The sequence below is a fragment of the Vipera ursinii genome (assembly GCF_947247035.1).
Source record: "Vipera ursinii genome assembly, chromosome: 1".
NCBI lineage: Eukaryota > Metazoa > Chordata > Lepidosauria > Squamata > Viperidae > Vipera > Vipera ursinii.
Window position 1 is genome coordinate 332910217 of NC_139512.1, and position 23953 is coordinate 332934169.

The following is a 23953-nucleotide window of genomic DNA, read 5'->3' on the forward strand; positions in this document are numbered from 1 at the left end:
GGGCTGGCTGTGAGTTATGGGAATTATAGTTCTTCTAAGAGTGAGATGGGTAGTGTCTAAATTAGATAGATAGATGATAGCTAGATAGCTAGATAGCTAGACAGATAGCTATAGATGTAACTGTAGCTGTAGGTATAGTTATAGAGATACAGAGATACAGAGATGTAGATGTTTATAAGGCATTAAGTCTTTCAAAGCTACAACAACAACAAAAAAGTCAATGAGAAGGGAGAAAATTCAATTGTTTGAAAAATTGGCCCATTCACCCCTATTTCTTATATGCTGCCAGTTTCAGTAACTGCTGACCACTCATGGTCTCTGTATTTCCTGAAAAAAGTATATGAGAAAATCTATGCTTGATGGTTGCATCAAAGACCTATTAAGTAATCCTTAACAGTGGATATGAGTGTAGTAGACTTTTCTTGCAGTTGGTCATCTGTGTTTGGTATTCAGAGGGCTCATCCTACCTTTTTTCACTTTTTATGACCCTGTAATCCCTTTTATTGGGATGGAGGTGGGGTGACTGAATGGAGCTGAGCGTTTACTGGCCAGATGCTCTTCCTTACGCCTAAGCAGAGTTCACAGCAGATATGTGCCCTAGTAGAGAAACATCTGTCACTGTCTGGGATTGAACTCTGAACCTTCCAAGTGGGAGGCGAGCATATTCACCTCTAGGCCACCTTCCTGCTCTTCCTAGCTATTTCTACATATTTTCATTATCTTCATTGCCATCATTTATCAATTGTCCACAAACACAAGTTGCCTGGGTCAAATATGGATTAAAACATGATAATCACACTGCCAATAAAATTTAAGTAATGAAAACTGCATGAACACTAGGCAGTCTGCAACAGTAACAGCACCATCCTTGGAATAAACTTATTCTCCATACTGGACTAAGTGTCCTTGAAAGCCAGTTTAGGAAATTCCTGTGTGCTGTATCAAAGACAACTTTCCACTAGTCAGATAAATTGGACAATTTCACTTTAAAAAGAGAAAAATATCTATTTATTTTCTCTACTCCCTGAATAGTTTTGCATACCACACCTCACCTTTTAAACTAAAGATGTTTAAAAGTTGTCATTTCTCCTCTGAGGAAAATTGTGGCATGAATTGAGCAAAGTTATGAGGCAAATTGTTCTCATCTGAACCTTTCCCTGCTGTCCCCCTCCAGATGGGTTGGGACAGTAGAGTCCCTTTTGACAATGTGGCTGGGAATTTGGAAAGCAGCCCATCTGTCTACAAAAGGCTGCTGTAAGTTATTTGTAGGTCACAGAGACAGAGAGACCAGAGTAGGATAATTTGAGCCTGGTCATTTCCACCTCAAGTGAGAACTCTGGGTCTCACTTTAATGATCCATTTGTTGGTTTTCTTGGCTGTCCACAATATTCTCAGGAGTCCCCTCCAATACCATAGTTCAAAAGCATCAATATTCACATTCTTCTTCAAATTCCTATGTTTGCTTCCACAAATTGTCACAGGAATACCATGCCTAACATGATACTGACCTTTGTAGTTATATATACATCATAGCATTTAAATATCTTTATCAAGGCCTTCATTGCTGCTCTGCCAAGTGCTAGTCTATGGCTTATTTCTTGACTATTTTTTCTTTTACTGTTGATGGTTAATCCTGAAAAGCAGAAGCTATCCAATACTCTGATATCTCCATTGTCAATTCTAAGTATTGAATTGCAGGCTGACTCTGCCCACTGCCAGGAGTTTGATCCTGACCGGCTCAAAGTTGACTCAGCCTTCCATCCTTCCAAGGTTGGTAAAAAGAGGACTCAGATTGTTGGGGGTAATATACTGACATTGTAAACTGCTTAGAGAGAGCTGTAAAGCACTATGAAGTGACATGTAAGTGCTAAGTGTTATTGATAAGGATAGTTATTCTACCTGTTGTCATTAGTTTGGTCTCCTTTATATTTAATTTTAGCCCCATTTTTCACTGTGCTCCTAAACTTTTATTACTAGAGCTTGCATTTTGGGCTTCACGTTTAGTGTCATCAGCGTAGTGCAAGTTATTAATGTTTCTTCCTCCAATTTTAAATCCATGTTCATGTTCTTCCAATCTATCTTCCCTTAATATATATTCAGCACATAGATTGAATAAATAAATGGAGAGTGAACAGCTTCCATTTATCTTAGAAGCAAACAAGACAAGAATCTTGATACAAAATAAAGTACATTTGTACTGTAACCAAAGTCTGTCAGAAATTTGTTTTATGAAAGATAACATGGGAGTGTGGAATTTTTCAAGTATAAATATGTTGAATATACATTTTTCTTTCCTATCAGTGGAAAAAGAAGAGATAAAAATCTTTGGCACACATGGGGAATGCACATACACATTTTAGATACTAAGAAATAATTTCCAAAGACCTCCCTGAAAAGAAACTTAATTTTCCTACTTAGGATTCCCCGCTTAGAAGATTTCCTAACAAGTTAGATCCATTGAGACTGCTGTGCATAGAGAAAGAATACTTTGTTAAGTAATTACCGCTGCATGCTGGTAGAATTTTTCTAGCAGCTTTGATTTTTCTCAGACATTAAAATATCAAATGGCATTTTGGCCACGCAGGCACATCATGTGCCTCTCAAAATTGTCTTTAATTGTCCTTCCTAAATGTAGCATCTGAGCTTACCTCCTTGAGTGTAGAAGGGAAGGTGGTTTCTTGCAGGTAGAATTCTGCTACACACTGGAAGGTGACTGTGAGAATGATGCCCAAACAACCCAGATGTACACATGCTGCTCGGAAGAGCTCAGGATTCACAGTTTCAGAGCATTCCAGAATTTCCCCTGAAGCTGTCAACAGTGTCATGGCCACCACCTGCCAGGGGAAAAGCAAGGGATCTGGTTGAATCTAGTAATCAGATCAAACCCATCACAGTACAGTACACAGAGTTCTGCTTTACTGTAATTTGCCTGCATGCATCCATCATGAAAGAAGCAATATCTGTCAACCTGCCCAACTGGTAGACCCAGGACCATGAGTTACAATGGTAATGTATAGTCTGTATTCACATATCAAATTTAACCAGGCTAGATTTAATAATTACATATATACAACATACTGAGATGGCTTTTTTAAAAGACCCAAGATCAACATTTCTGTTCCTTAATATGCTGCAGGAACTCATATTTCAGGTAGTCCTCGTTTGGTGACCGCAGTTGGTACCGGCAACTCAGCCATTAAATGAAGCAATCATGAAGTGAAACTGTCACTGTGTTTATGATCTTACTTTACTTGTCAGAATCCACTTCAATCCACATCTTAAGAAAGAAAACCTCTTGAAGACAAGATTATCCAAGCAGGAACGTTTACTAAGATATAGATGATAGAGGCTATAATAGACAGGATCTGAGAAATCCCTTCACAGATCGATATTTTTAAATGTCCCCAAGCAAGCCCCACCCCACAGTTCATTCGGTCAGTTCCAGATCAGCCAAGTTCCAGATGGTAAGCCCCTTGTAGGAAAAGAAGAAACATCAGTCCATTCGTAGCAGAATCAATCCAACCCCTTCACATTCCATCCGGAGAAACAAACCAGATCCTGGAGGAGTTTTTTTCCACCACCCCCTTTCTTAGTTGCCTGTAAGATGAGAGGGAAAATGCTTCTCATTGATCTTATTGTATTGGATAACAGGCAGGCAAAATAAACAAAAAGTTACATCTAAGTAAAGGAAGTGAAAGCAATAAACTCCCATGTTTATTCCCTCTCCTCCTTGGGAATGGCAGAATCCAAGAGGTGGTGGTGGTGAGATTTGGGTTTGCACAGAAAAGAGAGTTAGAAATGAAATATAAATGGATTCTGACATTACCTTTACTTTGCTTTATAGACCCGCAAAGGTTGGAAATATGATTGGTCACAGAATTACTTTTTCATCACTGTTGTAACTGCCAATGGTTGCTAAATGAGACAGTCACTGAATGATGATTATCTGTAATATGGGTTATTGTTTTACTGAGTTCTATGAGCCAAGCCAACAATATTTCTCAATGAAGCTGGTTTAAACTGTGGTAGTAATGGTGATGTGGAAATCAGTGGCCCCAAAGCTACATGGGCCCACTTCTCTGTAATCTTCAGAGTGTCAGTGGCCACAACTGCTGAAAATCAGTGGCACAGTGTCTCACAGTTTTGAAGCAGAACATACACATACCTGTGTACCTGTGATACATTTAAATTAATAACCACCCCCAAATTCTTAAGAAAAATCCCCAGAATATGGTATTCTGATCTTGTCCTTCTGGTTGACATGGCCCTGCCCACTTTGCACCACTGTCTGCGCATTATATCTTTGGGCCCTTAAAAAACATTACATTATCTCAAACGTAACCCAAAATTTCCCTTCTTTGGTTTACACAATGACTAGTCCATATAGCACACTGGGCTAGACTAAAGTGTGACTGGAATGTTTGTAGTTCAACATTGTCTTAGCATGTTGTGCGAACCAAGCTACCCAGCATGACTTCTTCTGGTAGTATAAAAGTTGGTTCTGAAACTGATAAAGATTCAGGAGTTAGTTGTGTGAACAGACAGTCTTTCTTGTTATAAGTAAAAAATCTGCCTCCTCCCATGGATCATAGGAAGACTGTTAAAAAAATAAATCCAAACACTTCCATTATAGCAATGTAGAGATGGATTGATTCACAGAAAAAAGGCTTCCATTGCTGGAATTTATCTAACCTTATCCTGTCCATTTCAATGAATCTTGCTAAAATGACTTTTGTGAAACACAGGCTTTGGAAGAATCCCTTTTCGTTTGGGGAAGCAGCAAACTTACTTTTTAATGTTTGAAGCTTTTTATGTTGTGCTCTTTTTGGGTGTTGCTATTATTTATGGATTTTATTTGTCATATTTTAAAAGATTTATTTTATTCCGAGGTTATTGGATTTTATTGATAATATCATTGTTTCAAGTTCTTAACAGCCACAGGGTGGTTTGCTTGGAGTGTGCCATATCCACATGATAAATCATTCAATATGATAAATCAAGATGACAAATCATTCGATCAAGTGAAGGGATAATGCGGTTGGTTTGGGTACAGCATGTAATGAAAGTATAGATGCTTTATTTCCTTAGCCTGATTTAGATTTTAGTGTACTGAATGAACCTAGCCACATAGTTGCTAATGCCAAACCTACAAGCTCATTAACACTGCTCATGTCATTGCACTTATCCAATGCTAACTGAAGACAAACGACTGAATGTAGTACATATCCTCATCCTATTGGAAAGAATTACCTTGAGTCTGAAGCACCACAATTTCTACTGCAGCTTTCTCCAGCTTGGTGATTTTCAGATTTGTTGCACATCAATTTCCTATAAATCTTTGGGAGTCTAAGAGATCTTGAGTCCCCACATCGGGGAAGGCTATTTTATTGCACTTGAATCTTATCTTTGGGTTGCTATGATCATATTGCAAGATGGCTTTCCTCATAACATAGTTGACCTCAGCCCCAGGACTAGCTTTTTTTTTAGGTTATGTACTGGGGTTTTTAACCACTTATATTGGGTTTTTGCTTAAAATTTGCTTGATGCCCAAAGTCACATTGGGAAGAAGGGTGGCCATATAAATACAGGACAGAATAGGACAGGACAGGACAGGTTTTTTTTACCAATGCCTTAGTAAGGCCACACTTGGAATACTGCATCCAGTTTTGGTCACCACAATGTAAAAAAGATGTTTAGATTCTAGAAAAAGTGCAAAGAAGAGCAACAAAAATGATCAGGGGACTTTTTCTGTTCCAGCCTATGACCGGCCCTGTTTGAATGTCAGGGACAACCCCTTTTTATAATCAACGGGCTGGAAAAAAACCCAACCAAATTTATTTACAAAGAGTTCAAACAAAAGTTAAATGAAAAGTTCAAACAAGACTTAAACCAAAAGGTTAAACAACAGTTAAACAAGAATAACAGACTAGGACTCTAGCAGAAGATCTTCAAACGGTTGCCTTCAGCAACCAGCACCTCCCACACATTCCCCTTTTATCAGCAGTCCCAAGGCGTGGCTTCTCATTGCCTTCTCCCAAGTTGCCTCATTGCTTTCCTCTGTTCTGTTCTGCTAGATTGCCTCCTGCTCCTAGCGTCCCTGAACAGAGCCAGCTGTGGATCATTTTCTTCCAATCCCTCATGCTCACATAGCTGAGTATGAGGAGGAACAAGACAGGAGGGGCCAGGCTGAGAGTTCTGCAGTGCATCAGAACCTTCCTCTGACACCAAAGGCTCTCTAAACCCCTCCTCCTCCTCCTCTTCAGAATCATCTGACTGAGCTGCCAGAACCACAGGCTGACACTGAATCACAACAGGACTGGAGGTTAAAACATATAAAGAACGGTTGCTGGAATTGGGTATGTATAGTTTAATGAAGAGAAGGGGTGACATGATAGCAGTGTTCCAATATCTCAGGGGTTGCCACAAAGAAGAGGGAGTCAAGCTATTCTCCAAAACACCTGAAGGTAGGACAAGAAGCAATGGATGGAAACTAATCAAGGACAGAAGCAACCTAGAACTAAGAAGAAATTTCTTGACAGTTAAAACAATTAACCAGTGGAACGACTTGCCTCCAGGAGTTGTGAATGTCCAACACTGGAAGTTTTTAAGAAGAGATTGGACAACTATTTCTGAAATGGTATAGGATTTCCTGCCTGAGCAGTCGGTTGGACTAGAAGACCTCCATGGTCCCTTCCAATTCTATTCTATTCTATTCTATTCTATTCTATTCTATTCTATTCTATTCTATTCTATTCTATTCTATTCTATTCTATTCTATTCTATTCTATTCTATTCTATTTTTTAAGAGCAATCTGCATTTAGGATACAGGAGCAATAAAAGGAATGGACAAAGCAAGCTGTATGTTATTGGGATTCATATATCTGACCTGATTCAGTGCACAGATTTCAGAAAAGGCATTCATCTGTGAGTTTTTGGTGTAACTATTTCTCACAGATAAATCAGGGAGACTTTAAATTGCTGGAATTCATGTGCATTATTGCTTCATGCTATTTGATTCAGTTAAAAAAAGTCTTGCTTATTTGTACGTCATCAGCCTCCATCCTGATTATCATGAGGGCACTTTGGAGATATGGTAAACAGGATGCCACATTACAGTCATTACAGTTCAACTTCAGGCTAATAAGTTTACCATAAAATTATTTTATTACAGCAAAGTCCAAACTGCTCATATTTTCAACAACGGTTGTGCTTGCATGTCATGCATACTCACAGTTATCTGAACAATTTTAATTGAACAAACCCATTTACTGGAGTCTCATGATACACTGAACCATAAATTAACCCCATAAGAAGGTAGGAAAAAGTTAGCCAGAATTGTTGTCAGCTACTTTGTGACTTCTTGTGTTATAAAATAGAATTATTTTGTATGTCTGTTTAGAAAATGTCTACTTTGTTATCTTCGATTCAGCAAAATCTGATTGGCTATTAAAAAATAATATCAGCTTCATTCACCATAAGACCTCTGACTGGGTCCGATCACTCATATGATTAATCTAAGAACTAAAAAGAAGCAAAGAAAAAATGAATGGTGCTCAACAGAATTTGAAATACAAACAATGCTGAAGACTCATATTGTTATATCTTTGAGAAAAGAGAGAGGAAAATCCCATCTTTCATAACTGGCTAATTTTAACTCCAAATTAAAAGTATCTAACAAGCACCAGGAAGATTTAATTTGAACTCATGATTCAGTTTTAATATTCATTTGATGTTTTCTTTCCACTAAGATTTTTCAAGTATTGATTCAAACAGAGGCATCCTCAGGAGGCAGTAAAAAAAAGGTCAAGGTAGTGGCCTTGACTTGCAGGACCACAAGTCCTGTTGATTTTTATACATTGTATGTGCAAAATATGCAAAAGAGGCCAGAGCTTTAATTGCACATTCATAGCCATCCGTTTGGCTTATTTTGGCCCCAGCATGGATGCTCCTGGTTTCAGGTTTTGTTCTGGTTCAGGAACATCTGCTTCATGAATATAAACACCTGCAGACCTGAGACATGACCTTTGATCCTCTGTAAGGTTATGGGGAATGTTATTATTCTTTTGCCCTGTTGCATCATTGGCTTTACGGTTTCATTGAGTTTACAGTTGCTAGAAAGTCAAGATCCTAAGGTACCTTCCTTAAAATGATTTATAACTAGCATCTTCTAAAGCTGGATGAGTCTCATAGCTGGAAGATGTTAGAAGACGATGTAACTTCCCTCCGCCCAGTGCGCTCCCACAGAGAGGGCTTCCTAAGGGTGCCGCCATTCGGAGAATGCCGTCTGGTGGCTCCCAGGGGGAGGGCATTCTCTGTGGGTGCGCCTGACCTATGGAACTGTTTACCGGATGGCTCCCGACCTTCGCTCCTTCCGACGTGACCTAAAAACCTATCTGTTTGAGCAATCCGGTCTAGTCTGACAGGTTTTGTTTTAATTATTGTTTTAATGTAATTTATCTTCTGAATTTGGGCATTAGGGTTTAATTTGTTTTTAATTTCTGTATTTGTGCATTTTGATATTTATGTCCCTGTTCACCGCCCTGAGTCCTTGGGGAGAAGGGCGGAATACAAATCAAATCAAATCAAATAAATAAATAAATAAGTAATTGATGGACAATGTCTTTGAGACCCCAATTCTTCACAGTGCATGATGAAAGGATCCCAGCCATCCATTTTCCCAACCTAGCCCAGTTTTTTTTTCCCTCTCAGGAAACCTTCTCCAGCAGAGGGCACCAGTGGGCTGAATTTCAGGCTGGGTCACCAACTCTCTACAATGGCTCTGCAAAGTAAATTTCATCAATCCTCTGATTTGCCTTCCCTACAATCTCACTTGCTGAAAATAACTTCCATGGGGAAAGAAAAAACAAGGGGCAGGAAATAGACAAAATTAAGAGTCTGAGGCCTTTTGCATGGTGCTGCTGTGCTTTTTTTCAATCTCTAGGCAATCTTCTGAGGTCAAAGTGGTTCAGAGGAGAAAACAACCTCTAGGGAAATCACACTGAAATCAGTTGCAACAAACCTGCCTAACATTCTGAAAACTTTGCAGCAGAGACTTTGCTGCTATCCTAGGTAGCCATTTATGGCTTTGGTTATATACAATAACAAAGATGGTCTTCCATTCTAGGAAGCAAGAGAGGCCACAATATGAGCCAATATTATTGCTTTAAAAGTCTGCTCTCTGCACAGTTCTACGTTACTCAGCAGTCTACTGGGTTTGGGCTACATGCTACTGTGAACGTGATGACTGCTTCACCTCTCCTGTCTTTCCTCTCATGCATATATGCACACACAGGCAGAATAGAGTCAACATAATGCTAAACTACTGCTTAGTTTTGCTATTTGAACCCTGCCATACTTGTTATAAGCTAACATTTAAACTTAGTATGAGGTGTGAACTAGGCAAATATAGCTAGTTTAAATAACTGTGATTAAACAAGCAATGACTGAGCACAAACTGTGACCAATGGCAGTGGATGCTATAATCTAATTTATAATGTGATGAATTTCCAGTTTGTCCTGAATCTCCTACCATTAATCTTCCAGAATCATGTCATGATATTGAGCCAGGTGGCACAGTGGTTAGAATAGAGTATTGCAGGCTAACTCTGCCCACAGTCTGGAGTTCAATCCTGACCAGATCAAGGTTACTCAGCCTTCCATCCTTCTTAGGTGGGTAAAATGAGGAATCAGATTGATGGGAGCAATAGGTTGACATTTGTAAACCATCAGAAAGTGCTGTAAAGTATTATGGAGCAGTACATGAGCCTAAGTGCTAAGTGCCATCTACGTACTTTCTCCAAATCATGCCTTACATGCTTATATCATGCCCTGCTTCCTAATCTCAAGATGCATCCATGGATATTTGAAAGTTAGGTTACTTTAGGCTTCTGGTTCACGCGCGTGGCGTTTCTGGATGTGCAGGGACAGTCTGTCTCCTGCCGTCCGTCTCTTTCTTGTTTGGAGGACCCTGAAAAGGGTCAAAAATTGCCCTGGAGGGGTGATTACTGAGAGGAGGACTTCCCTGCGATCCTGGAAGGAGTGCAGCCCTCCTCTGGAATTCGGGATCATCTCCTTTGGCCTGAAGAAGAAGATACCGGCCATAAAGATGGCCAATCACTAAGCTGCTCCCTGCCGAACAACAAAAGCAACCTACCGAAAACCTTAAAGTCCAAACTTTAATAGCAACTACAAAACTTACAAGCCAAAAGGTAACAGCATCTAAAGAAAGCAACACCAAGAGTGAAGACACTAAAGGCTTTCAAATACACTATTGTAAGAATTCAATTAATCAAATGTCAGACATAATACTAGCTACTACTTTCTACCTAACTCAGAAGAATTGGAAGAACAAAAAGATTTGACTGATTTAATGACAATTATATTATATCAACCACCCAAAAACCGAACTACCAAAGCAAAAATACAATGGTTACAAAGGGGACATTTTCCTTGCAAAACTGACATTTGGATATGCTCCCTGGATTCAAATAAGGGGTCTAGGAAGAAAGGAAGATACATATGAGAATTTAAAGATACCAAGAGCAAAGTATGATTGGCACTGTAGTAGTAGGCTGTTAAGGTTTCTGTTACTGCATCCTACTTAAAGATCTAAACCAGGGGTCTTCAAACTTGGCCCTTTTATGAATTGTGGACTTCAGCTCCCAGAATTCCTCAGCCAGCGTGGCTGAGGAATTCTGGGAGTTGAAGTCCACAAGTCATAAAATGGCCAAGTTTGAAGACCCCTGATCTAAACTGAGCTCTCAAACCTCACAATTGACAGCTGAGGTTCAGGAGGCAGCCCTTTTGCTCCACACTCATTTTTATTGTTTTTCAACAGAAACAATGCTGAGATGTCCTTGGCTGAGCCTGCCTTCTTCTGTATGTTATTGGCTCATTTTGATTCATTTGAGGGCAGATCTGTAAAATGCCACACAATATGTCAGTTCTGTGCCTATTTAGATATGCAAACATTCACTACAAGCATTCAGAAGCAAGACAAATGGCTTTTAAAAAGCCTTATTGTCTTAATGCATTTTTTTGTCATCTCAGTCGAGGAAAAGCTTTTAAAGATCTTACTTTCTGTCAAACTGCCATCTGGTACATTTTCTTTCCTCTTGTCACTTTACTGACTTTATAGGGACTTTCCTATAAATTAATTGCCTACACCCTATCATCACAATTTTGAATCAGATGTCCATGTGAGTTGCTCTTTATGAGTTGCCAGCTTGGGAAGATTCTTGCACATCTTCTGAACTGGAAGTCAAAGATGGTCTGGATCCAGATCAGAGACCTAGTGTGTTAGCAAAGTCTTAAGAAAGTCTATCACAGCTTTGGAACATGAAGGAAAAGTTCTGGGCACTAATAATTCCTTCCAGGGTTATCTAGAGTAAGAGGTGAGATGGGAGGGGGCAGCAAGTACACTGTGTGAACACCACTTTACTATCTGCCAGATTCCTAACGGTTAAGGGAAATTCTCTTCTAACTCAAATCAGTGACCCCATGGACATATATGTGTAGCATTTGGGGCAGTAATATAGAAGTAGTTTGCTAGTATATTTCTCCAGGATGTTTTTCTGCTTCCCAATTTAGTCTATAGCTCTGGGATATCCCATCCAAGGACCCACTAGGCTACTGAACTCTAGGAAAGAATTGCCTTTTGAGTAATTACTCTCCTGTGGGGCCTCGCATAAAAGGGACTTCAATGTGATTCTGCATTATTTTCATTTATTTTCCCCCATCGGGGAATAAAAGTTGACACAATTAGCTTTCTAATAACTTGCTGCTATGACATAATGACTAGGACATTTTTACACCCTGCTAGCTACAATCCACTGGGGGTCTTACCTGAGTGGCCAAGATGCCATGACTGAAGCCAGTGTTGTGTGTGCCAGTTCCAATGACTCCACCAGCTGCCACATCGGACACAGCTCCTAAACTGGGCCCCAAAACACATAAAAGGGAGAGATTTAGCTGGGATTCATTCCAAAGGTAACTGTTGAGAAGCTGCTATTAACAAATGTGACATTCATACAAAAGAGCTAATTAATTTCACCTGCTCTGACTTCAAAACATGTCCCAGTGAGTGTTGAACATGTGTCAAGCCATAGAAATCAAGCCATAGAAATAGGATTGTAATGTATTGGGCTTGCTTGTTAACATCATGTGGTAACGGCTGGTAGGCTGCTGGAGCAGGTAGCTAGCTAACGGCTCCCAGCATCTCAGACAACCCGTCTCCAGCGCTGCCATTGGTTGCCCCTAGGCGGCAATAGGTTGCTTCAAACCTATTGGCCGCTGCCTAGGGGCCAGGATATAAATTGCTGCATCTGCAGCCCTGTTCTCTAGTTCAGATCCTGCAAGCAATAAACCATGATCTTTGCTGAACTCACTCGCCTCGTCTTCATTCCTGCGCAACAAACCCAGTACACAACACTGGCAACGAATGTGGGATCCTGCTTCTCCGTCGAAGCTGAAAGTCACTAGGGGAGAGGCAGCGTTCACCTAGTGGGAAAAGCAAATTCTCCCCCCCTACGGTCGGCTAGCTAAGCCACGCTAGCAACCACGCGCTCAGAGGACCAGTCCCTGGGCAACGGAGAGGCAGGATTAGAAGACGCTGAGATCCAGCTGCGAAGACCAGCATTCCTGCGCAACAAACCCAGTACACAACACTGACTATGAAGGGATGTTGGATACAGATTTGTATTTCTGATCTTGGAGTGATTCCTTGGATTTGTTATATCCTGGCAAAGATATAGTCAGGAGTGCATGGATTTCTGACCCTTGTGAATCTGAAATCTTGTTCCTGTGTGTGCTCAATTGGCAGGGGAACCACCTCCATCCCAGGAATCCTTCCATGCTTCCTGTAAAATCCAGGAACATTCGTCTCTCATTTTTGTCCAAATCCCATTTGGGGGGAAAAACGCAGAACAATTCTGGATGCCCATGCATTGGTAATTACTCTTGGATAACCTTGCCTGTGAAAAAAATCCAGTCTTATTAAGTCCTTCTGTGATTAAAGTTCTTGTTGTCACCACACATGAGTGCATTTGCATATGCTCCCATAAGTCCACTTCATTTTCCAGTTTGCTTTAAAAGAATTAATTTGGTACTCTGAAAAAGGGCAATGGGGTGAAGGATTCCCTCTGTATGTAATTATAAAGTCTTTGGAGTTAACTATACCTGAGCTCCTGTGCTAAAATCATTCTATGCTGCCATAGAAGCAAACTTGTGCCTTGAATCTTACGTTTGTAATGTATTTGATTAATTTAGATAAGTTGAAACCTGGCCCTAGAGACCTTCACTAGATGGAGGATTCTAAAAAGATCCTTTCACCCTTCCAATGTCTATTTCAGAATCAGAATAGACATTTGAGCTTTTCTAGTCCAAGCCCCTGCTCAAGCAGGAGACCGTACACTATTTCAGACAAGTGACTGTCCAGTCTCTTCTTAAAAACCTCCAGTGATGAAGCACCCATAACGTCTGGTGGCAAACTGTTCCACTGGTTAATTGTTCTCACTGTTAGGAAGTTTCTCCTTAGTTCCAGGTTGCTTCTCTCCTTGATTAGTTTCCATCCATTGCTTCTTGTCCTGCCCTCTGGTGCTTTGGAAAATAAGTTGACCCCACTCCTCTTTGTGGCAACCTCTCAAATACTGGAATACTGCTATCATGTCCCCCCCCCAGTCCTTTTTTTCTCTAGACTAGCCAAACCCAAATCCTGCAACCGTTTTTCCTATGTTTTTGTCTCCAGGCCTTTAATAAATAAATAATAAATAAAATAAATAAATAATCCTCTTAGTTTCTGTTGGTTTGATCCAGTTTGCCACTGAGAATTCCATCACATATCTGGCTACATTTATAGACTAGTGATAATGTTTGGTCTTACATGCATCACAACTATCTGAGCAAGATGCCTACCATCTCAGTGAAGGTTTACTTACATAGGTAAAGCTAAGCCATGTTTGCTCAGCTCCACATTCAGATGAGAGAGTAAAATCCCTGCCTCTACTGTCACTTGCTTCTTCTCTTTGTCCACCTGCAAGAGACAATATATTGTTGTGTTAATCAAAGAAGCAATCCTGCAGGAAATATTCACTTGGGACTTATTATGGCTGTCCATGGGCCAACCATAATTTGGAAGAAATGCATCAGACGTCTCACAAGTATTGCACTAAATATTTGATTCTAAAGCAGGAGCATCTTTTTCAAGCCTGCCTGGAAGTTTTAAAAAATATTCATGCTGTAATAAGTTGTAAAGGGGTCCTGTGCTTGTTTCTTTGGAATTATTTTCAAATTGGGCACAAGGAGTTTTAAATATAGAGTCAAACGTTGAAGAAAAAAAAACTCATTGAGAGAATTAACATTGTAATCTTTAAACATGATTTATAGATTAATATGAAATTAGAATTTTAGTTTACTTTATCTTTTGATGATCAGCCTTGCAGTAATTAAAGCAAACTATGGTTTGGCGTGATATGTGAACCTAGCCAGAACTACTCTCCACTTCTTTACCAACATCTAGGAGTTATTTACACATTCCTAGCAGTCTTTAGCCTTGTTGGTTTGGCTGCCTTTTTCATAAAAGAAAGGAAACCTTTAGGAATCTGAAGCCAAGCAAGAAGAATCATGACTCTGACCCAGTGGCCACAGCCCTTTTACCTTAAGGATCTTATTCATCCTTCCCATCTGGATCATGAAATCCTCTGTGCAGGCAATGTCTGATGGGGAGTGTCCACCACCAACCACTTTCACTTTCTTGCTTTTCTGCCTGGCCAGAGCCAAGATCTGCAAAGATGTTAATCACATATTTGCACATTTAGAGTTAGCAATAGGACTAGCGCTTAAACTTATATACCACTTCATAGTGCTTTACAGTTACTCTCTAAGCAGTTACAGAGTCAGCATATTTCCCCCCCACAACAATCTTGGTCTTCATTTTACCGACCTTGGAAGGATAGAACGCTGAGCCAACCTTGAGTGGTCAGGATTGAACTCCTGGCAGTGGAATGCAGAGTTAGCCTGCAGTCCTGCATTCTAACCACTGGGGCACCATGACTCTTAAGCAATACAATAAGCAATGCAATACTTTTTCTAGGGCATATAAGAATTCCCATTAGGTGCAGGTGGCACACTAGAGATAGAGAACAATAGGTCATATTGTTATTTGTAGAGAACAATGGGATATAAAGAATATTAGAGAACAAGTAAAGAATACAGAGAACAGGTAGAGAACAATAGGTTATAATAGAACAGCTGGCTGGATGTTCCTTGCTTACCTCTCTGATCTCATCAACTGATGTTGGCTGGAAATACATTTCTGGAGAGGAACCATAAGTTCTAGCCCAGTTCTGGAATCTGACTCCACCTTCACCATGTACCTAGTGCCCAAAAACACACAGTGGAAGCCCATCCATTTGAGAATTATAGAAGGTTTCATGAAAACTGCCAGTTTTATCTGTTCCCTTCTGGGAGGATTTTTTTTAATAAAAAAAACATGGATGATTACTTTGCTTGTAATTAACTTGCTGGATAAGCTCCACTTAAAAATGGTAAACTACATGCACAAAAGGAGATACAATAAGACAATTCACAGATTCTAAAATGTAAATCTTCCAACTAACACATCAAGTATTGAGACAGTCTACTTAAAAAAAAGGCAGGACAAGACTTTTGGAACAGTTGAATGTAGCCCCTACATTATGAAAGAATACTAGCTGGAGAATTCTGAAAATTAAAGTCCACACATCTTAAAGCTCTTGAGGTTGAGAAACATTGATCTAACTGACCTTAAAGATGGACCAAATTAGCCTCTGATGCTGATCTTAAAGTTTGGGCAAATTCAAATGCTTGCACCATCTCCATGATGAACAAACAACCTGGACTGAGACCATTTTGGCAGGTCTATTTGATATCCTCAGCAGATTTGAATGTCCCACTGCTAACTGACTTTTTACAAAAGTGAATGCCAAATTAATATTCTTAATAGGATAGAAGAGAAAAATTCTTTTAAAATTGAGAGGAGGAACATATTCATTTATTGAATTAATTTCTTTTTAATTTAGCATTTAAATTCAATTAAATCAAGTTTAATTGCTGTCTTGGTCCTGCCTACTCTGGTTTTATTTATTTAGTCTCATTCACTTTCTGGAGGATGGGCCCTTGATCACTACTCAAATGTCAGTCTCAGTTTTAAAAAAGGACTTGAAAAACCAGAGCCAAAACTTCAGGGGCGAGAAATTCTCTAACAATCAGTTTATGTGATGAAGAATTGGATAGTGTTTTGTCTGACTCTGCTTAGGAGCAGAGCCTTTCTGCACATGGATGACTTTTGGTATCTGAACCACCCCTTTAAGGGAATCTGTGTTCCTCTGGTGAAATGAAAATCCACTGATATTCCAGCATCTGACTTGGAAGTTGGAGGTTCCAATTGTAATCTCTCATGATCAATAACTTTTTGCTTTTGGATGGTGGCAGTGTGTAGGCCTAATACTGCACTTAAATAGGAGACCACCAGGAAATCTAGACCTATAGGCCAGATTAGGAAGTTAAAAAAACCATATTGGAAGAAGGCAGTGACAAATCAGGACACATTCCCAACCCCTGAGCTGTTGCATCCATAGCAAACATGGTTCACAAATATTTAAATTCCAAGCCTTTTTTGTGCCATGGAAATTGGAATTCTAATGGCAGAAAATGTTTGCCATGGGAATCTTGCTAACCATTCTCACAGCAGTTTATGAGAAGATGAATTGTATTTTTGCTTCCCATCAGGTTTTCTAGTGCTCAGTTTATTAATTTTCTTAAAACATTTGTCCTCTGCTTCCCATTTAAAAAAAACCCCTTAAAGTAAATTTACTTATGGGTTCTTACCCTTTCTGGTTAGTGGGGATATTTCCAAAGAAAAGATTACATACAAGGCAGTTATTTTCAGATGCAGATTCTCAGAAAGAGCTAATGCAAGGGATTAGCTTTGCTTCAGGGCACACAAACTATATATATATATTCTACCTAGGGGAGGGCTCTTGGTACCCCAGTATTAAAAGACTTCTAATCCGTGTTGTATCTGAGTAGGTGGTTGCCCAAGGTTTCAAACAAACCATGCTGGAAATGTTTTAAGCAGGTGGAGGAATGAATAGAAACCTTTTTGCTTCTGGGCAGAGTATGGTGCACCATGAAGTAGTGTTCTACAGAACCTGCTTCTGAGATAGTTCCTTTTGGAAATGGTGATAAAATAAGTAACATAACACAAAAACCGCATTTTTCAAATACTATAAAAACACCACTAGTCCCCTGTCAGTTCAGTGCCATCAATATAATTTCCGATGACGGGCTCCTCAACCCAACTCCTTTATCATTCCAAGTGTAGTTTCTCCCGCCATTAAAACAAATATTCTTACCATTATAATTGGCTTTTGGTGAACCTCAAGAGGGAAGATTTGCAGAACGGAAAGTCCTCTACTAAAGAGCGCTAAAAAAAAGAAAAAAAAAAAAGAAAGGGGATGGGGGGAATTTAAAAGCTGAACTTTTTAGATGTTCACCGAACAGCAGAACTAAAAAGATAGGAGGCTCAAGACTGCTGAGTTGGGAGAAGCCAAGTGATGGAATGCTTCTCTGTTTCCTAAGGACTTTTCTCCAGGAAAAAAGGGGGTTAATGAGTAACAACTGCAATGTTGGTTTGAGGTTTAAGAAATTTAGATTTGGGATGAAAGCTAAGCAGCTATCCTATTTAATTAACAGATAGCCCTAAGAGATTCTTTTTTTAAAAAAAAATGGGTTGAGTAATAAAGAAAGCAATATTATATGATTAAAGATGTTTGGAATAGGTGTTTGGAGAAATACTAGAAAATCAAAGAACATTATATACACACATTTATATGCAGTTTCAGGATTAATGCCTACTCTGATTTCATTGCCACTGGGTTTTTGCTTCTAATTCTTTTACTTTCATTAAGTCCTCCCTCATGTTATACATTTATATTTTATATGAATAATATTTTTTTTAAAAATGGCTAAATGAAAATGGTTGATATTACAGAAATACTATATAAAATGTCTCAGTAAACCAGAGATTGCCCATATCAGATGAAAAATCTTTTTTTATACTGGATTATTCTTGAGCCAAATCTGTACCAAAGCATAGGACAACTTTCTCTCTCCCCCACCCCATTATTACCAGTTTGCCTTTATCTCACATCAATCACTGTGTGCAAAGGCAGAAACATTTACCAATAAGGATTCAAGGCATGCTTTGTTGATCAGATCTGACCAAAGTCCGTCAAACTGAACAGTCTCTTTACAAAAATGGTCCTTACTTATTTATTTATTTTCACACGAACAGCTGCCCCCTTCCTTTCCCAGAGTTTACATTTATCACATTGTTTTCATTCTGGTATTTTTTTCCCCAGGCAATCCCTTCTAGAATCTCGAATCTGACTTCTTCTATGTGCTAGCTAGAGTCTATTCCATTTAACTATCATTAGATTTAACTGCACGTGAAGGCAGGACAAGAAGCTTTGGATGGGACCTAACTAAGGAGAGAAGCAACCTAGAACTAAGGAGAAATTTCCTGACAGTTAGAACAGTTAATCAGTGGAATGACTTGCCTCCAGAAGTTGTGAATGCAATTAGAAGAGACTGGACAGCCATTTGCCTGAAATGGTGTAGGGTTTCCTGCCTGAGCAGGGGGTTGGACTAGATGACCTCCAAGGTCCCATCCAACTCCATTATTCTATTCTATTCTATTCTATTCTATTCTATTCTATTCTATTCTATTCTATTCTATTCTATTCTATTCTATTCTATTCTATTCTATTCTATTGTAGACGAATAAGCACCATCTTGCTTTTCTCTTTTGTATGGAATTCAATGAGAGCTTATAACATTTGCCTCCTTTTTTAGAGGACTTTCTCCTGATCATTGTATGCCACCTTGCTCTCTGGATGTGAAGACAGCTATGAATTTCCTCAACAAGTCTTGTTTTCCAGTTATGGTGGACAATAACTGGCAAACATAGAGTCATTAAGGAATGGTTTCTAGAAACAATTATTTGTTGTCAGGAGAAATTTTAGATATGGAAAGAGAACAATAATCCATTGATTCCTGGTTAGGAGAGCAGCAAGATTTGAAGATCTGTTCCTTACTCTGTTTCAGGATCCTGTTCAATTTGGTCTTAAACAGCATAGTTTAACAGGCATAATATAAATGTTGAACTCTTAAGTAGAATAATCCACAATTAAGCTGGCTAATGGAGAAAGTTCAGGGCATATTTCATTTGGAGGTATTGAATGCATTGCATTGTACTGAATTATTATTAGGATGGTCAGCCAGCTGTTTCAACTGGAGTTTGCCTTTTAGGTTATCACTAAACATAGGTTCATCATTCCTGCAATAGGCTCAGGCTCTTTCTGAACTCCCTCACAATTATTATCTTTTCTTACTACAAGCTTAGCTTAACCATGTCAACATCTTTTCAGATATCCTTGAAGTTTTATTGCTCAACAGCATGCTAATTGCTACTCAAAAATCTCCCTTTTGAGCCAAGTGCCAAAGTGTTCACAGTCCCCTTGGTTGAGTTCTTGCTGGCAGAGTGAGCAAATTAAGTGACTCACTTAGAGCAAGGTGCAATGAAACAAAAAGTTGGCTCAGTTTTTCATGGTAACTGGATCGTTGGTTAACTCATGCAGCTCTGGAATTAGAAATTAAGTACAGAAGAGTAGAAGAATTCTATATTTATTTATTGATTTTTGTCATATTTATATAGTATATATCAGAGGTGGTGGCCCTTGGAGAGTTGAATGCAACAAAATTTCATTTTAATGTATGCCAGTTAGTGTACATTCAAAGTGACAATAAAGTTATTAGTCTATTCTATTCTAGCATTGATAGATAAGGAAAAATGCTGCCTTGCTTAACCTCCTGTTTCCTTGTTTGGTCAGTCAGGTGATTTCACTGGGGTGATGCTTTTACATAGTCCCCTTTACATATGAAAGAAGCTTGAACTGGAGAACTTAAATTATACCTGTCCTTTCGGTCATTCTGGAGTTTCCACATTGCACAACCAGATCTGATCACACATAGTACTAAGGCCCAATCATACATTAGTACTGTTTACCTTTTGATCGCCTCTCTTAAAATAGGACAAATTCCAGAATGGAAATGATATTTTACCTTCCCTGCTCCTCAAATAAGCTCTCTGTTCCATGTACAACTTCAGTATGCAAAAAGTTACTCCTACATTCTTGCATTGCTGATCAATATTCATCAGAGTACCGTATTGCCTACAGTAATCCCAAGTGTGAAATCTTGCCTTTTACTTTAGCATCACATTTTAAAATATTTTTTAGATCATCAGATTTCATAAATCCATATGCCTTTTAAAAATTGATTTATAAGGATGTTCCATGTGTAGGGGAAGCTTGTTTAAAAATGTGCTTGAAAAACTATCTTCCTTCTTATTCCTTCTTGCACTACAGCCATTAGCAAGATGGAAGGAAATATTACATGCAGTCCTTATGCTGATGCAACAGGGATACAAGATACAGACCAGAAATGCTGCCTTTTTTTTTGGCAACAGCTGAGTCTGCTTTCACTGGTGGTTCTTTTGACATCCAGATACTGAATAATAGATTTACAATATACTTCTTGTCCCATCCCTCTTTTTCAACTCCAGGCAAAAGGCTAAAGTTCAACTGAAATAATGACCCTGTTAATCACAGAATGGTTAATAAGAACAGTGCATCAGCAAGTTAGCTATTACCTGGTTCAGAGTCCCATTAATTCTGGAGGCCCTTGGGCACAGCTGAACACATGGAATCCCCTTGGTGGGGGTGGGGTGTCTGCTACTGATCAACAAAATTGCGTAGGCTTCAGAAAACTGAAGGCTGATGAAATCACAGTCCAAATTGCATAAAACATTTGGACATGGCATCCTATACCTTTGCAGAGCTCACAATGTGTGGTGCCTCACAGATTCAGTTCAGATTCCATGTGTTCAGTCTCACAGATCTTCTCAAGAGGCCTAAATCTGCAACCGGCAATAAGAGAGCAACATGGTTAGAGAGAGTCATTTATGAACAGAAAAGTATGCATATACTTAACTTTTTTTTAAAGGTTTAAAGATTTCCTTTGTCTAGGTGTGACTGACTCAAGGGGTCGGTGCTCATCTCCCATCCTCAGCAGAGGGAGCCTGAGTTGTTTGAGAGACATTTGTGTCATCATGTGGTGGTCGTGAAAATACGGAATGCAGTAAGCTTCCCACTGGAATGGTACTTATTTATCTACTGGGATTTGCACATTTTAGAACTGCTAGGTCGCCAGCCTAACATTTTTTACTGCGGGAAAATAATATTCCCAGAAATCATTGTGTTGGAAGGGATAATTAGACCAGCGTTTCTTAGTTTTTCCCCAAAAACAAGCAACCTATGACTATTCTTTTTCCAGAAAAAGAAAGCTACAAGGCTATTGGGTTATGGTAGAAGCATATGATGGCAACTTTCTGTTTTCTACCTGCATCTCTACTTCCATCTGTTGGCCAAAGGCAGGGGTAGGCAACTTTGGCTCTTTTATGACTCATGGACTTCAACTCCCAGAATTCCTGAACCAGCATGGCTGGCTCAGGAATTCTGGGAGTTGAAGTCCACGAGTAAAAGAGCCAAGGTTGCCTATCCCTGGCCAAAGGGAATGCCAGTTCTCTTAACCCACTGGAACCACTGCATGGTTTCAACTCCACACTTTGCAAAGCCTTGAGCAGATGCAGAAGACATACGCAGTGCAGAAAAATGGTTGGATACATAACTGAGCCTTTTCCCCACTTCAGTTTGAAGGGTTAGAGTAATAGCACTTAGACTTATATATTGTTTCACATTACTTTACAGCCCACTCCATGCGGTTTACAAAGTCTGCATAATGCTCCCAACTATTTGGCACCTCGTTTTACTGATCTAGGAAAGATGGAAGGCTGAGTCAACCTTGAGTTGATCAGGATCGAACTGTTGGCAGTGGGCAGAATTAGCCTGCAATACTGCATTCTAACCACTGTACCACCATGGCTTATGGTGGAGAAATCTGCTTCCCACACAGGCAACATAGCAAGAGTGAGGGCAATGTGTTGAATTGCTTTGCAGAAGATTTCCACTGCTCCATGTATGTAATAGTGACTAAGTTTCCAAGCTGAAGGTATTTACAAACACTTAGACACACAGTATCTGCATGGTTTTTATAGAATATTAGTTTTTCAGAATCTAAGAGATACTGATTCAGGCCATTAAGCCCAGTGTAGAATCCAAATCAAAACGTCCTTGACAAATATCTGTCCATCTTTTTCTTGAAGTCTTCCAAAGATATCTAATTAGAGAGTTTGAGGTTGGTGTTATAGTAGTTCTGGAAGAAAGGCTTTCTATGGCTCTATATTATGTAAATATTGAGTGTTCTGCTTCTCAGAGTCAGCCATGGGAATAGCAGAAGATTAAGATTGCCCATATAGTTGTTTGGTATGTTCACTGTGAGATACAGGATGATCTAGCTTCCTATATCACTCGTGGGCAACTCACAGTTTCTAGGGATAAGCACCATCATCAACCCTATTTGTAGCCCCCAGAACTTACTCTGAATGGGCAGGACATAAATAATACCTTTCCCCAGCTGATTTATTGTCCCATTGTTGAAAGTTTTAAGAGACAAAAGAAATGTTTCAACTCCCCAAACTTTTCCCTAAATCTTAAATCCATCCCCAAACTTCTTCCCACAAAAGGAAGGCTTTAGAATTTTAGAAATAGATATTTTGTTATGCTGTGAAACCAGGAATAGGGAAAGAAAACATTGCAGATGCAGAAAAACCATTGACAGCAAAATACATTAAGAAACTGTAAAAATTAGAGTTAAGAAACCAAGCAGAGAGAGCATCAAGGGGAAAAAATACACGAGCTCTCCACCAGAAAGTTTTTTTCTCTTTTCTTCTCTGCATTTGGAAGGGAGTTTTTGAAATGTCTCTTCTTAAAATATTATCCCTACTTTAGGGCTTAAATTTAGGTTTCATATATTCCTACCTGAAAATAATGGTAAAATGCTGTGGTTTTTCAACAGTCATCATCTAACTGGACTATTTGGAGAGAAAAGAGAGAAAATGATTTTTTTAGTGTCTGTTCCACATGATTGCAGGCTCCACTTGTTTTTGCACTATGGTCTCCTAGTTGTTACAGAAAAGCTTATCAGTTCATGGTATGGTGTATATGTGTGTGTGTTATTTATTACCTGGCTTGTCACGGAGCCTGAAGCTGAGTTATACCTATATTTCCCTCCTGCCCTTGGGCAAACAAGCTACCTACAGCCTCTACTAATCCATAAATCAAGGTTCGTAAATCCACATAGCACATTAAACTAAAACCAAATGGATCTTATTTTGAGTTATGGCTTCATGCAAATAAGATCATTTTCTGTCATTTGCATGTACATCAATATTTGCTTTATGTACAAGAGGATAGAGAACAGTACAGACTCACAAATACCTCTAAGGAAAAGATGAATTACTTAAATCTGAGACATTGCAAAAAATGCAATTAATGCCACTCTTTCTTTATAGCCCTGTAAGTTAATTTTCTGCTGACTCCAACTGGACAATTCCCCCCTTTTTCACTTCTTCATTTGCAAGGATCTTTTTGCTGTCTCTCTCTCTCCCCAGCCTACCCTCTGAGTTGGAGTAGTATCCTCTGAGCTAGAGATCACGTCGAAAAGAATCTGAGACAGAACCTCAGTTTTTAGGATCACCTTTTCATTAATTCCCATCGAGGAATTCAGTCTTCATGTTTGAGCAACCTGGCATCAACCCAACGTTGAACAGTTAGCAGCTTCCATGATGACATGGTATCCATTGAACAGGGACAGCAGGGAAAACACTATTGCTGGATAAGACAGGAATGGCCAAATGGCATACAATATATAAAGCACATAATAAATACAAATGCA

At 39.2% G+C, this 23953-nt stretch overlaps 1 protein-coding gene across 1 annotated transcript in view; it reads right to left on the bottom strand.

Moving 5' to 3' along the window:
* The window catches only part of LOC310650021 (L-gulonolactone oxidase-like), a gene marked incomplete at its 5' end in the record, with an annotated part of 36327 nt that extends 12554 nt beyond the window's left edge, over nt 1-23773 (bottom strand). The window contains 6 exons of the mRNA XM_083378856.1: nt 2649-2834; nt 11846-11936; nt 13936-14030; nt 14654-14779; nt 15271-15372; nt 23675-23773. Coding sequence (XP_083234982.1) covers nt 2649-2834; nt 11846-11936; nt 13936-14030; nt 14654-14779; nt 15271-15372; nt 23675-23773 — 699 coding nt within the window. The remainder of the gene's footprint in view (nt 1-2648; nt 2835-11845; nt 11937-13935; nt 14031-14653; nt 14780-15270; nt 15373-23674) is intronic.
* Between the last annotated feature and the right edge of the window lie 180 nt (nt 23774-23953).